The 11,992-nt window shown below is 53.9% G+C and overlaps 1 protein-coding gene across 1 annotated transcript in view; it reads left to right on the plus strand.

The window, feature by feature from the left end:
- The first annotated feature begins 5,782 nt into the window (after positions 1–5,782).
- Positions 5,783–11,992, plus strand: part of AES (amino-terminal enhancer of split) — a 15,804-nt gene continuing 9,594 nt past the window's right edge. The window contains exon 1 of the mRNA XM_009331840.1: positions 5,783–5,821. Within this exon, the coding sequence (XP_009330115.1) occupies positions 5,783–5,821 (39 nt within the window). The remainder of the gene's footprint in view (positions 5,822–11,992) is intronic.

Here is an 11,992-nt window from a genome sequence, read left to right on the forward strand (position 1 = left end):
CCCCCTGCACACGGCGCTTGCGAGCGCCCGAGGCCGCGCACCCGTCGCCCCGGGACCCCCCAGCTCCGCTCCTCCACCCGCAGAGTCAGCTCCCCGGCCGCTGTTCGCTCCCGAGCCCTCCAGAAGAGGGGTGGCAGCAGCTGGAGGTGGGGGGGAAATCAAATCAGACCGACCGAGTCCCATCCCTGCATCCCAGTCACCCCAGGGCAGTTTTCCTTGGGTCAGGCGTTACCCACAGAACAGCAGGTGCTGACAGGGACTGGGGACCGGTGCCAGGGTGCCCTGGCTAGCCATGCGCTCTCCCCATAGCCCTCGGTGCAGCACTCAAGAGCCAATACCCAGCTCACCCCTTTCACAGACCCACCTTCCAGCCAGAGTTTGATGAGCTGCCCCCAGCCCCATGCTGCAGGTCTGAGAGGCAAAATACCTTCTGAATTGCACCGCAGAGCTTTGCTACCTGCTGGGCCCTGTGCTAGGACACAAGGCTCTCGTTAAAGCCAGGTGGTGGGAGGAACAGGACAGGACACAACACTCTCCTCTTTGATCTGGACTTCAGCTGCTCACCATTTTCCATTTAAAAAAAAACATCTTAAAGCCCCTCCCAAGCATTCCTGTAGCCTCACACCTGCCCCCTTCCTTTTTCATCCCTTTCAAGGTTTCCTGCCTACACCTGCAGCAGCAGTATTTCCCTCACACCATCTTGGGAAGGGGTGGCATCAATTAGACACAACCTTGAGCTCTCATCAGCACTAATGAGTGGCCAGGACCACTGGGATCACTGAAGTATTGTCTGGAACAGAGCAAGGAGAAGGGATTGCAGGAGCCCTAGGAGCACCCCTCATGCATGCAGCAGAGCATGCCACCAGCCAGTGAATGCAGGCACCCAGGTCAGCCCCACAGGGCCAGGCAGACTAGACACCAAACTGCCCGGTGAGGACTGTGCAGGGACAGTTGAATTCATGGTGTGTACAGATGCTTAAGGAACAAAGCAAGGCGAAACAACTCCTACCCAGGCACTTGGGAGGAAACTTGAGCTATTTCTCATATGCGTGTTTTTAAAATGAGCTCACAATTAAGGGCCAGAGCACACTTTCCATCCAGCCCAGAGACCCACTGACCATAATCTGCAGGTTTAGGGGTGATGGGGTCACTCACACCATTTCAGTTACTGGGTGGGATTTTTTTTTTTTTAAAAAACAAAGCTCATTCCCTCCCCAGCTGTAAACGCTGGACTCCCACCCTGAGTTCTCCCCTTCTCACAGAGGTTCACCACTGCTCCTTGGGCTTCCACTTTCCTCTGCCTGCTTTTGCCATCTACCCTGACTCCTCTTTGGCCCATCTGCCCTTCACCCCCATCCCTTGCCAGCACCCTGGGAGCTGCCCAAGTCCTTGAGGGAGCAACGGCACATTCCCACTGTCATGGGACAAGAGTTACTCCAGCATTCAGCTTTTCGCTTTGGACAGGCTGAAGCAGCATGATGTACATACAACCTTGCTGTGTCAAACACCCTCCCTACTTAATCTGTAACGATGTTCAAAGCACATGGAAAGGCAAGCACACCCCTTCCTCCCCAAACTCTCTGCCATTACTACCCTGAATGGAGACACAGGTTCCTCCGGGAGGGAGCTGCATGCCCAGTGCTTGCTGTGGGGCAGGCCACAACAGCAAGGCTGCATTAGAAAACACCAGGGCCTTTGCATCATGCCTGTGATGCTGAGGGCCTGTTCATGCATCAGTGGCACATTCTGGGTTCATGCCAGCAGAACCGGCACTCCTGACAGCACAACCCAGGCACCGAGAGGGGTTTCTGATCTGAGGACAGAGGCAGAGTCATTACAGAGAAGCAGGAAAAGCCAGGGGTCAACAGAAAGCAGGGCATGTTTTCCAATGAAGAGGATAGGGTGGCTGCAGCTTGCAGCCAGAGGGTGGTCCGGTAGTACCTACCAAGAGCTGAGGACAAACCATGTCAGTTCAGCCTATGCCAGACACCCACACGTGCCAGCAGGTCACAGCTAGGCTTGTCTCACAGCACCTCATCCTGAGTTACACCCCTTTGCCCATGGCACCCGGCAACTGCCTTATCTCAGTCTCCCCAGCACCACCTCCAGCCCTGGGCATGCATCCAGACCCATCGGCCCCAGCATGCCACAAAGGAGTATAGAAGACCCACCACCAGCCTCGCCTCCCACAGGAGGGCACTAGCAAGCCACAGGCCCACAGAGGTGCCACCAGCCTGCTCCCAGCCAGCTCCACCCCTTTAATACCTCCTTCCCCTCCTGACCCAGGTGTTTCAGATCAGGATCGGGCCCCCACCACTCTTTAACCCCCTCCTGGCCAGTGCACGGTCAGCAGTTCCCATCACATGCCAGCACAGCCCTTACAGTAAGGAAAAGGAAAGCAATGTGTCTTTTGATAAATGAAAGCACCTTTATACTAGTAAAATCATGACAGTAGTGCTAACCTTGCATAAGCCAGGACTCCCCCCGCATCAGCTCCTTCATCTCCTTCTCTGTGCTGCAGGTCCCGGTCTGTAAATGCTGCCCAGGAGGCCACAGGAGGTACTTAATAAGTACCTGCAAGGTGCATAAGGTCTCTTCCTAAAGCCTAAGCATGCCAGGTGTTATTACTGCAGAGCAGGTGTCATATGTTTCAGCCTCCCCCAAAATTATTTTTACAAGCTCTTCAATTGCCTGTCACAGGAAGATGCCACAAGGAGACTTGAGTTCTCTGAAAAGAGGGGGAAAGGCACCCAGATCAAACACGCTGACAAATGCAGCCTGTGACAGCAATTGCTGGATTACAGTTTTTTAAACCTTATGTTTCTCATCTGGTTTGTCATGGCTGTTGTAGGTGGGCTCAGTGCACAGTAAATCAGGATAACAAACCTACATTTACCATGATCCTTTCATCCCCTAGGATCCCAAAGCACATCATTTAATTGCACTCAACCTGCACATAGATTTCATAAATAAAGGAATGATGAATTAGCACAGCTGCTGCAGCATTCACACGAGTTACTAAGACACAATCTCCTTATGCAATCAATCCAGGCTCATGCTTCAGTGTTTTGTCATAAATTGAGGTCCGAAAGAAATGTTCTCCCTACCTGGAATGCAGCGCTGCTGAACTAGCTGAGTACAGGAAGACACTTGAAGGTGTAGTAAACTGTCTTCCCTGTGCAAATCTCAGAAATCATTGCAAATATTCATTTGATGGAGCTCCCATGCAGTAGATGAGCACTGATCCTGCACAGGGGCAGGAGGAATGTGATATAGGGGGGAGATTATCTGCCTCACATTAGGCAGGAGGAAAGCCTGGATGATCCCTTTGACCTTAAAATTGGTATCTCATTACTCCCTTTGTCCAGCAAGGGAAACAGAGAAGGAGAGAGGTGAGAGTCCTTGCCATGCCCATGACACACAGCAGGCCTGGTCTAGAAGCCCCTCCTTTGCCCATTCCAGCCCCTGCTGATCACTGCCTCCATCAGGTTCAGTCTCTATTTCGTATGCAGAGGGATTCAAAAGCTGTTTCTGGAAACTAATCAGCCCAGGAGCCTCCTCATGGTCAAAGGGTCAGTGGATTCCCCTGGACCTCCTGACTGTATTATAGCTTCAAACTTCCTGTTTATCTCCCACCAAATGCCTCAGAGACACGACCCAGAGCTAAGCCCTTCTCTGGAGCTTGATGCTGTCCCAGCTCTGGCCCAGGAGCGGGCGATTTCAGGCATCCTTGCCATGTGTTTCCTCATCATGCCTCAGCTGCAAAATCCCTTTCCTGCTTCCTGCAAGGAGTGTGAACTGTTCCTTGCACTTCAGCTGGAAAAAAGGATGATAATTACCCCTAATCAGTCTGCAGCAAAAACACAGGCCACAGCAGAAGCGGGGGGCAGCCACCATGAGGAATGGAACCCAATTATTCCAAGTCACTGATAAAACGGGATCAAAGAGGGTGAAAATGTTTTACCAGCTGTAAAAAGCCTGCTCAGACCAAGGCTCTTCCTTGGATAAAGGCCCTTTCTGCCCACAGGCCATCCCTGGCTGGGACCTGTGCACATCCATGGGGCAGTTTCTCATTTTTCTTCTTGGTATAGGCGGGGAATTTGGAATGAGGGGGATGAGGTTCATTTTTGCCTCTGAGGGCAAGCAGCAAGACAGCTTCCCCAGGAAAAGGGCATAGTAATGTGGGGATATGGTGAAGAACAAGCGCTTTGTCTGCTGCCCTGTGTGGGAGCTGAGCTGCTGGGGCTCTGCCGTGTCCCGTCGTGAGCATCTAGGTGTCCCGGGGGACAGAGCAGTCGGGGCTGGGCAGTGATGGGGGTGAGGGACAGCACTGTAGAATGGCATCTGGTGGGTGCACTGCCAAGGCTGTGTTTGTGTGCCACACTGCTGGCTGCCGTAGGTCTTGCTCACCTCCCCGTGAGCCCACGCTGCCCAGGACCCCAGCCCTGGATCACTGCCATTGAAATAGGGGGAAGAGAGCACTGGGCAGCATGCAGGCTGGGCTGGGGATGTATGGCAGATGAGCACCTTTGGGAGCAGGTGAGGAGACACCAGCAGGTCACCCCAGGCTGTCCCTACACCATGTGCCGGGCAGCCTCTGTGGCAGCACTGGTACTGCCAGGGCACTGAGAGGGTAGCACATACTTTCTGCCAGCTCCCGGGGTTATCAGCTGCTCCTTGGAGTTCAAGACAAAGAATGACCCCATGAAGCCACCCCAGCCAGCGCCGGCCCTGGCTGCTGAGCTCCAGCTCTGACCCCTCTGCCAAGCACAGGGCCCTGGCTTTGGCAGGGGAATCTCAGCGACGAGCAGTGAAATCTGCCAAGGGATGCAGCGGACAGAGCAGCCATTGCACCAGGACCCTGCATTCGGTCCAGGCTGAGTGCAGGAACGTGCTGATTTCCTCTTCTCAGCCAGGCAGACAGTGCTGCAGCTGAGAAGTGGGACTGACTGTAGGAACCAGCCCAGCTTCGGGGTTCAGAGACAGCTTCGAATTATTGCTTGAGTAAGGTGTCAGTAACTAAATCGGGAGCCTGCCTTATGTTTGCTGTCCAAATGCTGCACCCTCGTGTCAATTCCCAGGACAGTGTTTAAGTCAGCAGTTGTAATGGAGGGGTTTTGCCTCTCTGGCCTGCCCCCATGCCTGGCAGAGCAGAGGAGGCTGTGGGTGACTGCAGAGGGCAGGATCAGATCAATGGCTCAATATCTGTCCCTGACAGAGGCCAGCAGCAGATATTTCAAAGGAAGATGTGAGAAATATGATAATGAACAGCAGGGCGTATGCCAGGGGACACGGGCTACACCCCCATGGGATGCAGCCACCTTACTGCACAGCCACGGCACTGGCGTCACCACCGATGTCATAAGAACATTTCCTACCTGGGCAGCCGTCCGCCCGCCTGGACGTGGCAGGGCCCGAAGGCCGGGGCCGGGCGGGCGCTGCTGTCCCGGCTGGTGGCATGCGGGACCCGTCTTCTGTGGGGCAGCCCCATGGCTCATTCCAGCCTTTTGCTGCAGCAGGGAGATTTGCATGGCTGATAGCAGCGGAGATGGGGAGAGTTGGGAGGTGGTGAAGGAGAGGAGGAAACAGCCTGTATGTGAAAGAGACACTGCAGAGACAGATTGCTTATAAATCACTCCTGGGCCTGCCAAGCCCTTGCCAGGCGTCTGGTAGATTGCGTTATGCTATCTGGAGAAAGTTTAATATAAAAAGCCAATAATCCCCGTGATAAGAAGAGTGATAAGGGACAGTGTGGCCTCGGATCCCACAGGAGCTGGCCTGGATGTGGCAGGGAGCCGGGGCCCTGGCCCAGCCGCGGCAGGTGGGTGGTGAAAGGGTGGGCTGTACTGTAGGTGCTGCACGGACAGCCTGGTCCCCAGGCCCTTAGCTGTGAGATCTGCCTCCACGCGAGCCATGAACGTTCAGAGCAAACCAGGCAGCCGGCAGTGCTCCTCCCCACAGGCAGCCACAGTGCTGCAGAGGCGTCTGAGCGGCTGCATTGCAGCGACTCCTGGGAGAGGGAAGGGGCAGGGGCAGGCGAGGGGCTGCCAGGCAGCTCAGCAATGTGGGAGCCTGCTGCCAGGATGCCAGCCCCCTGCCAGCCTCTGCTCTGGCCCTTGGGGATGCTGCCGGGGTCCTGCAAACCCTTGACGTCCCTGTGGGGGCCTGACCTGAGTCGCAGGCAATGAGTCTGTGTGCGGCCTATCACAGCAGTGTGTGGAGAGGGAAGAAAGCAACCTCTGCTCTGGGAGAGCAGGGCTACGTCACGGGATGTGTGGGAATGGCCCACAGGCAACCCACCCGAGGGATCCTGACCGAGACATGCTCCATGAAAATGCTTCCCTTGTCCCAAGCGCCCCTCCTTGTGCCCCAAGAGATGCTACCCCTTCCTACATGCAGTCCCTGCTGACTGTCTGCAACAGCAAACTGCTGATGGCAAGGTGCAAGGAAACACAAGAAGAGAAACATAAATGTAGTCCTGAGAGGCTGAAGCAAAACACAGAATTAACCCCTGCAGCTTCAAAGCACTGGAAACCACGTGGTTCCACATTAAAGTCAGCAGGGAAACTTTGCACAAGGGTTTTGCTGCTGTGCGCAAGCCATCGAGGTCAGGCACGTACCCAGCAGAGCTGCTGGTGAGCAGAAATAGGCAGCTCCTCTGGCCAGCCCCAGCAAGAGCTAAGCTGCAGGGCTGCGCACAGCAGGAGCCAGCCCCGCTGCCTTGCTGCCTGCGAAGATGGGCTGGGAAAACAGGGAGGGTGGAAGGGAGGAAGCCTGTGAGCACCAGCAGCGTGGCATGGGCTAATAGCCCGCAAGCTGCCAACCACTGTACCTCATAAAATGCCTCACACATGTCTCAATATGGGGTGGCAGTGGGGGATGGCACTCTGCAAAGCCAGGCTTTACATCCTGGGGAGGGACTGGGATTTATTAGCAGCTGGTGTATGGATGGCAGCTGAAATTTAATGAGTTTGGTGGGTGTCAGTCCTGTTTCTACCAGAAAGAGTCCATAGCATTCAAACCACAACTGAGAAGCGAAGGAGGAACCGCTGGCTGAACCATGCTACCTCCAGCGAGGTCCTGTCCACACCGCACTGAGGCATGCAGTGTCCAGGGAAGCCCAAATTTCTCAGACTTGATCCTGCAAAACACTTGTGTACATGGTCAGCTTTAGGTGTTGGGACTCAAGAGTGGTCCTGAAGCGGGGGGGAGGAAAAAAACCTTCCTTGTCTCAGGGCCTGAACTGCTGCTGTGTCTTTTTTTATTTCTTTCTCTTTAATTCCAGGTAAAAGAGACAGTATTCTCAGGGTAAAAGCAGGATCTTAGAGCCTACATTTCCATTGCAATGACAGCATGACTTCCACCTTGTGTCCACAGTTTCAGAGAAGAAAGTGTCTGTACAGCCTCTTTCCTTGAACCAGTGCTGGAGTGGAATATAATATCTGAATAATTTACAAAGGCTCGTCATTAAACAGGTTTATTTTTGGCAGCTTTGTTAGACTGCTCCTTTTAGGAACGAATAGGAAGTTGCTCTGGTCTCATTAGGACATCCCTGTATGAACCTTTCCTGCTGGGGCCGGGGACTGGGACAGCCTATTGCTCCATTAGCAGTGCTAAATATAAACTCCCGGTCCCCGGGTAACCAGGCTCCAGCGCCAGTGGCCAGGCGACCTGGTGAGCGAGAACATCCCTAGACACACATGTCATGGGAAGTGGGAGCAACGGCAGGATCTTCCTTCCAGCCTCTGCAGGCAGGAGACCAGCATGGAGGCACGGAGAGGTCCAGTCCTGCACCGGCTCTGAGCAGGAGATTGCCTCTGCTCTCCAGCCAGACAAGGCCACAGGCTTGGGCAAGCTCAGGACGTGGTGAAAGGCAAAGCTCAGCGTGGACATGGTGTGGTACAACCTGAGGGCACACGGCTGGTGGCAGATGCGAGGCCAGCAGGCATGCCACAAGATCACCATGCATACCCCAATGCCTTACAGAGATGCTAAAGGCAGGCACAGCACCTTCCTCCCTGGAAGACTGATGCCAAGCAGAGTGCCACGGGAGAGGTGGAAGTGGCTCCTCCAGCCCCCGTGTCCTGGTCGTCCAGGCCTGGAGACCCCTTTGCCAGCCTCCCATGCCAAGTCCTTGTGCAGTGTCAGGCCCTCGACTAAGCTATCAATGTCAGCAGCCAAGTCCCTGGCTGCCCTCTGCGGCCCCTCCAAAGGGTGGCCCGGCTTCCCTAGAGCAGACACGCTCCCTGGAAACCCACTTGCAAGCTCAGCCCAACCCTGACCCTGCCCTGGGTGCAGCGAGAGCCTGGCATGACCTTGCTCCTGGCCAAGGTGTTGGGAGAGTGGGGGGGAGCCATCCACTTCAGCTGCATCTTTCCAATGTTGCCATAAAACAGCCTTGTAGCAAACAAATACTGATTCTTGGTGAGCTCCTACACACGCGCTCAGAGCTCCCTTCCTGCACTGGAAAAACCCGCATTTCCTGAGCCAGGTCTGAGGTGGGCTGTGGGAATCTTCCTTTTAGCAGGCTGTGTTTAAGGCAGGCTCCTCCATGTGCTGTTTTGCTGCCATGCCCAGGCCATATTCACCCCTGCTGACACATGCAGGCCCACTGCTTGGGCAAGGTTATAATTCCCCTGTCTTCAGATGCAGATACATTGCCTGGCTGGAGACAGGCCCATTTACCAGGCACAAGCGAGTTTGTGTTCCCCTGGATTGGGATTTGCCAAGATTATACCATAAATTAGTGTGTTTCCTGGAAGAAAGTAAGGGAAAAAAAGGGGGGGGGGAGGGAAGGGAACATTTTGTAGCCAACATAAAAGCCAATAAAGGAACATTTCATTTCCCGCTTGGAAGGGAGCGACTGCGAGTTGTTGCAAAGAGAGGGGAAGGCAGCGCAGGGCAGTGTAAGCAGGGCTCCTGTGCTTTCACTGTGACCAAGGGAGGACTTGAGATGCACGTTCCTGTTGCCCCCCCGCTGCTGGGGAGCCTGACTGGGGCCAAAGCCGCCAGTGAGCTGGCAGTGCGGCTGCCCAGCCATTCCCCCTGTCACGTGCCTTGGAGAGGGACTGCAAGCCCTTTCTGGAGACCGGGGTCCGAGCTGGGGGGCTGTGTGGCAAAGCCGTGGAGGGTGCGTGCAGCTGAGCTGAAGAAAACTTCATACTGGCAGCCCGGGGCCCAGGAGGAGTGCCTCTGCCTCATCTTCTGGGAAGTTCAATCTACTCTTGTAATTATTATTGTTGTTTGAAGAATTCCATCAACCACAGGAAGAGCCCGGTCCTGTTTGTATCAAGGACAAATGCTTCATGGCTTTGGCAGTACCATCATTAGGAATACCTGTTGTTTCAGGTTGCTATGTGGCAACTTTGCTGCTTTATCTCAACTGGAAAAAATTTCATTCAAGTTAAAGAATAAATTATAATATCTAGATGAGCAATGAAGGGGTGAGCTGGAAAAGGAGAGCAGAGATGCTACCTGGCTTGGCAGGCAGACAGATATTCCTGAGTCTCTCACAGAAGTGTGTACATAGCTGTGCTAAAAGGCAGCCACCGTTGGGTAAGGAATGCACCTTTGGCCCCGGCTGCCCTCCTTGTCTTACCTGAGGGGACTGATAAGGCATCCATCCACTCTGGAGATCTCATCTCAAAGTTTGTCCTACTCTGCATTATGACCAACCCCTGCAATATTCTGGATGGGAAGATATTAATAGACAGCAACCGCTCTGCAGGCACAGCACACCAGATCATCCTTCAGCACCTCTAATGTGGGCAAAGTCTGTAAAATGGGAGAAACAACCTGCCGTGTATTTAGGGGCCATCTCTTCTTATGTGCATGTATGACATGATGCACAGGGCAGTTGACATTGTGGTTTAGGTCTTTAGCTGCTGCAGGAATACACATAGTCTGTTCTTCCAAACTAGCAGTAAACATGAGCCTCCTGGCCCACACATATGCTCAAAGGGTTTTTTTAACTAAAAGGAGTAACTTCTTAGAACAACACGGGAGCCCTTCTGCAAACGAAGCAGGAGCGGTCTGAATGGTGCAAACCTCACAGGCAGCAGCCGTGCAAGAGGATCCCAAGCTCCGGTGCTCCCCATGGGATGAGCTGGCCCAGCCCAGAAGCTTCTCAGTGGCCACATGCATGGGCTCACAGTGACGGACCTTGCACCAGCACTCCCACTGCAGAGTACAGGAGAGAGCCCACAGCCCCTGATTTTGAACACGTGATTTAAAGTGCGGTATTTGCATGCTGCACATTTCTTCTGCACTTAACATAATCATCTCTGTAATAGATACCTAATTCCTATAATGGAATGGGGACTATTACCTGCAAGGCCAGTCTGTTCTGTGCTGGGGGCCAGGGATGGTAAAGCTATCAACCCAGGCACTGCATATCTGAATCATCACTTAGCTGAGGGCCAAACCCTTCTGCATCCCATTGTCCCTTCCTTCTCCCACATGGCAGCAAGGTGACAAGCCTGGCAGGGAACACGAGACATGCTCCAGACTTGCTCCAGTGCCTCCCACCAAAGGTAGAGCTCACCAGAGAGGCAGGCCTTAGCTTTGCAAGGAGACAGCGGTGACATAGTCTGGTCTCCTGCACACAGCAATTACAAACTGCATCTCACCGCCCTTGTGCAAAGCCCAAGCTAGGGTGGCTCAGTTTCTCTACATGCAAAAAGGGGACCAGGATGCTGACCAGCTGGGGGGAGACTGTCTACCCTGTTTTCCAACCCTTATTCTGCAGGGACATAAAGCCTGCCTGCACTATTAATAATCCTTGGCATGAAGCTGTCACAGTTTTCACTAATATGGAGATGCTGAAGTGAAAAAGCTACTGCACAATATGCAGGAGGTGTCACAATAACCCAGCTGTTATATTGTTCTCTTTAAAAATAAATACAACAGCCCAGCCTGCATTGCTGGAGTCATGACGTGTAGGGTTTTATTTTTAATCAGAAAATGTACTGATTTTTTAAGACAGACACAGAGCAGCATCTGAAATTGATGAAAGCTCCCTGAGCGCTCACACATGCCAGCCGTATTCCTGCCTGTTATTCTCAAGCTAGCTTCCAAGGACCTGATCCTGCCTCAGCTCAGCCACATTTGTGTGTGTGGCTTTCAAGAGGCCCCATGGCAACAAAGTCCTTCCAGCAACAGTCTGTGGCTAAATTCCCCACCTCTCTGCTCTCTGTGGGGATGCAATCTATCCTCCAGGACACAAACTGCAGGGTCTGCTCCTCAGGCAGCAGGTTTAGGACTAAAGTTTGCATCCAGAGCAGAGTTTTCCATTGTTTAGAGATAGGAGGTTTGTTTGGGGCCAGTTGCAGGTGAATTCCCTTGCCTTTGCCTTCCCTCGTGCTCAGCAAAGGCAGGGCTGAAATAAAGCAAAACAAAACCCCTGTGTAAACAAACCCTGTTCTCCCGCTCGGGGAAGGATGTGAAAATGAGCTGCATCTGATGGCATTTCCTGCACTGCCAGCATGGTTCAGATCCTGCGGCGTCACCTGTAAGAAACTGGAGCGGTGGCCTCACTAACAGCAGAGCTTCCCCTTCCCTCCAACACCACCTAATAAAGATGCAATGCCAGGAGCCACAGGAACTATCTTTACTGGGTAGGCCAAGTTGACTGCTCTCTAAGCAAGAGAGCTGCAAAACGCAAGAAGCCTCATCCCACAGCGAGACCGAGCTCCCGTGACCTGGTGCCAGGGCCTGCAGGTACCGAGGTTTGCCCTGCAAACCTCTGCCAGACTTCAGTCCCAGAGTTATCCGGGTCCAGGGTAAACACAAGACCTCTGCAAAGAACTGCTGCGGTGGCTCAGCCGGCTGCGCCTTGGACCTCGGGCCCCGCGGGGCAGCGCTCCACACCTCTGCTGCAGCTGGTGTTGAGTCCGGGGTCCTGCCTCGGCACGGGCAGCGAGGGGAAAGGGGAGCGACATCCTACAGCCCGCAGCCCCGGGAGGGTGCGGGGGGACGGGCAGCCCCGGCAGGA

Source organism: Pygoscelis adeliae, unplaced genomic scaffold, assembly GCF_000699105.1.
Source record: "Pygoscelis adeliae isolate BGI_AS28 unplaced genomic scaffold, ASM69910v1 Scaffold239, whole genome shotgun sequence".
Taxonomy (NCBI): Eukaryota; Metazoa; Chordata; class Aves; order Sphenisciformes; family Spheniscidae; genus Pygoscelis; species Pygoscelis adeliae.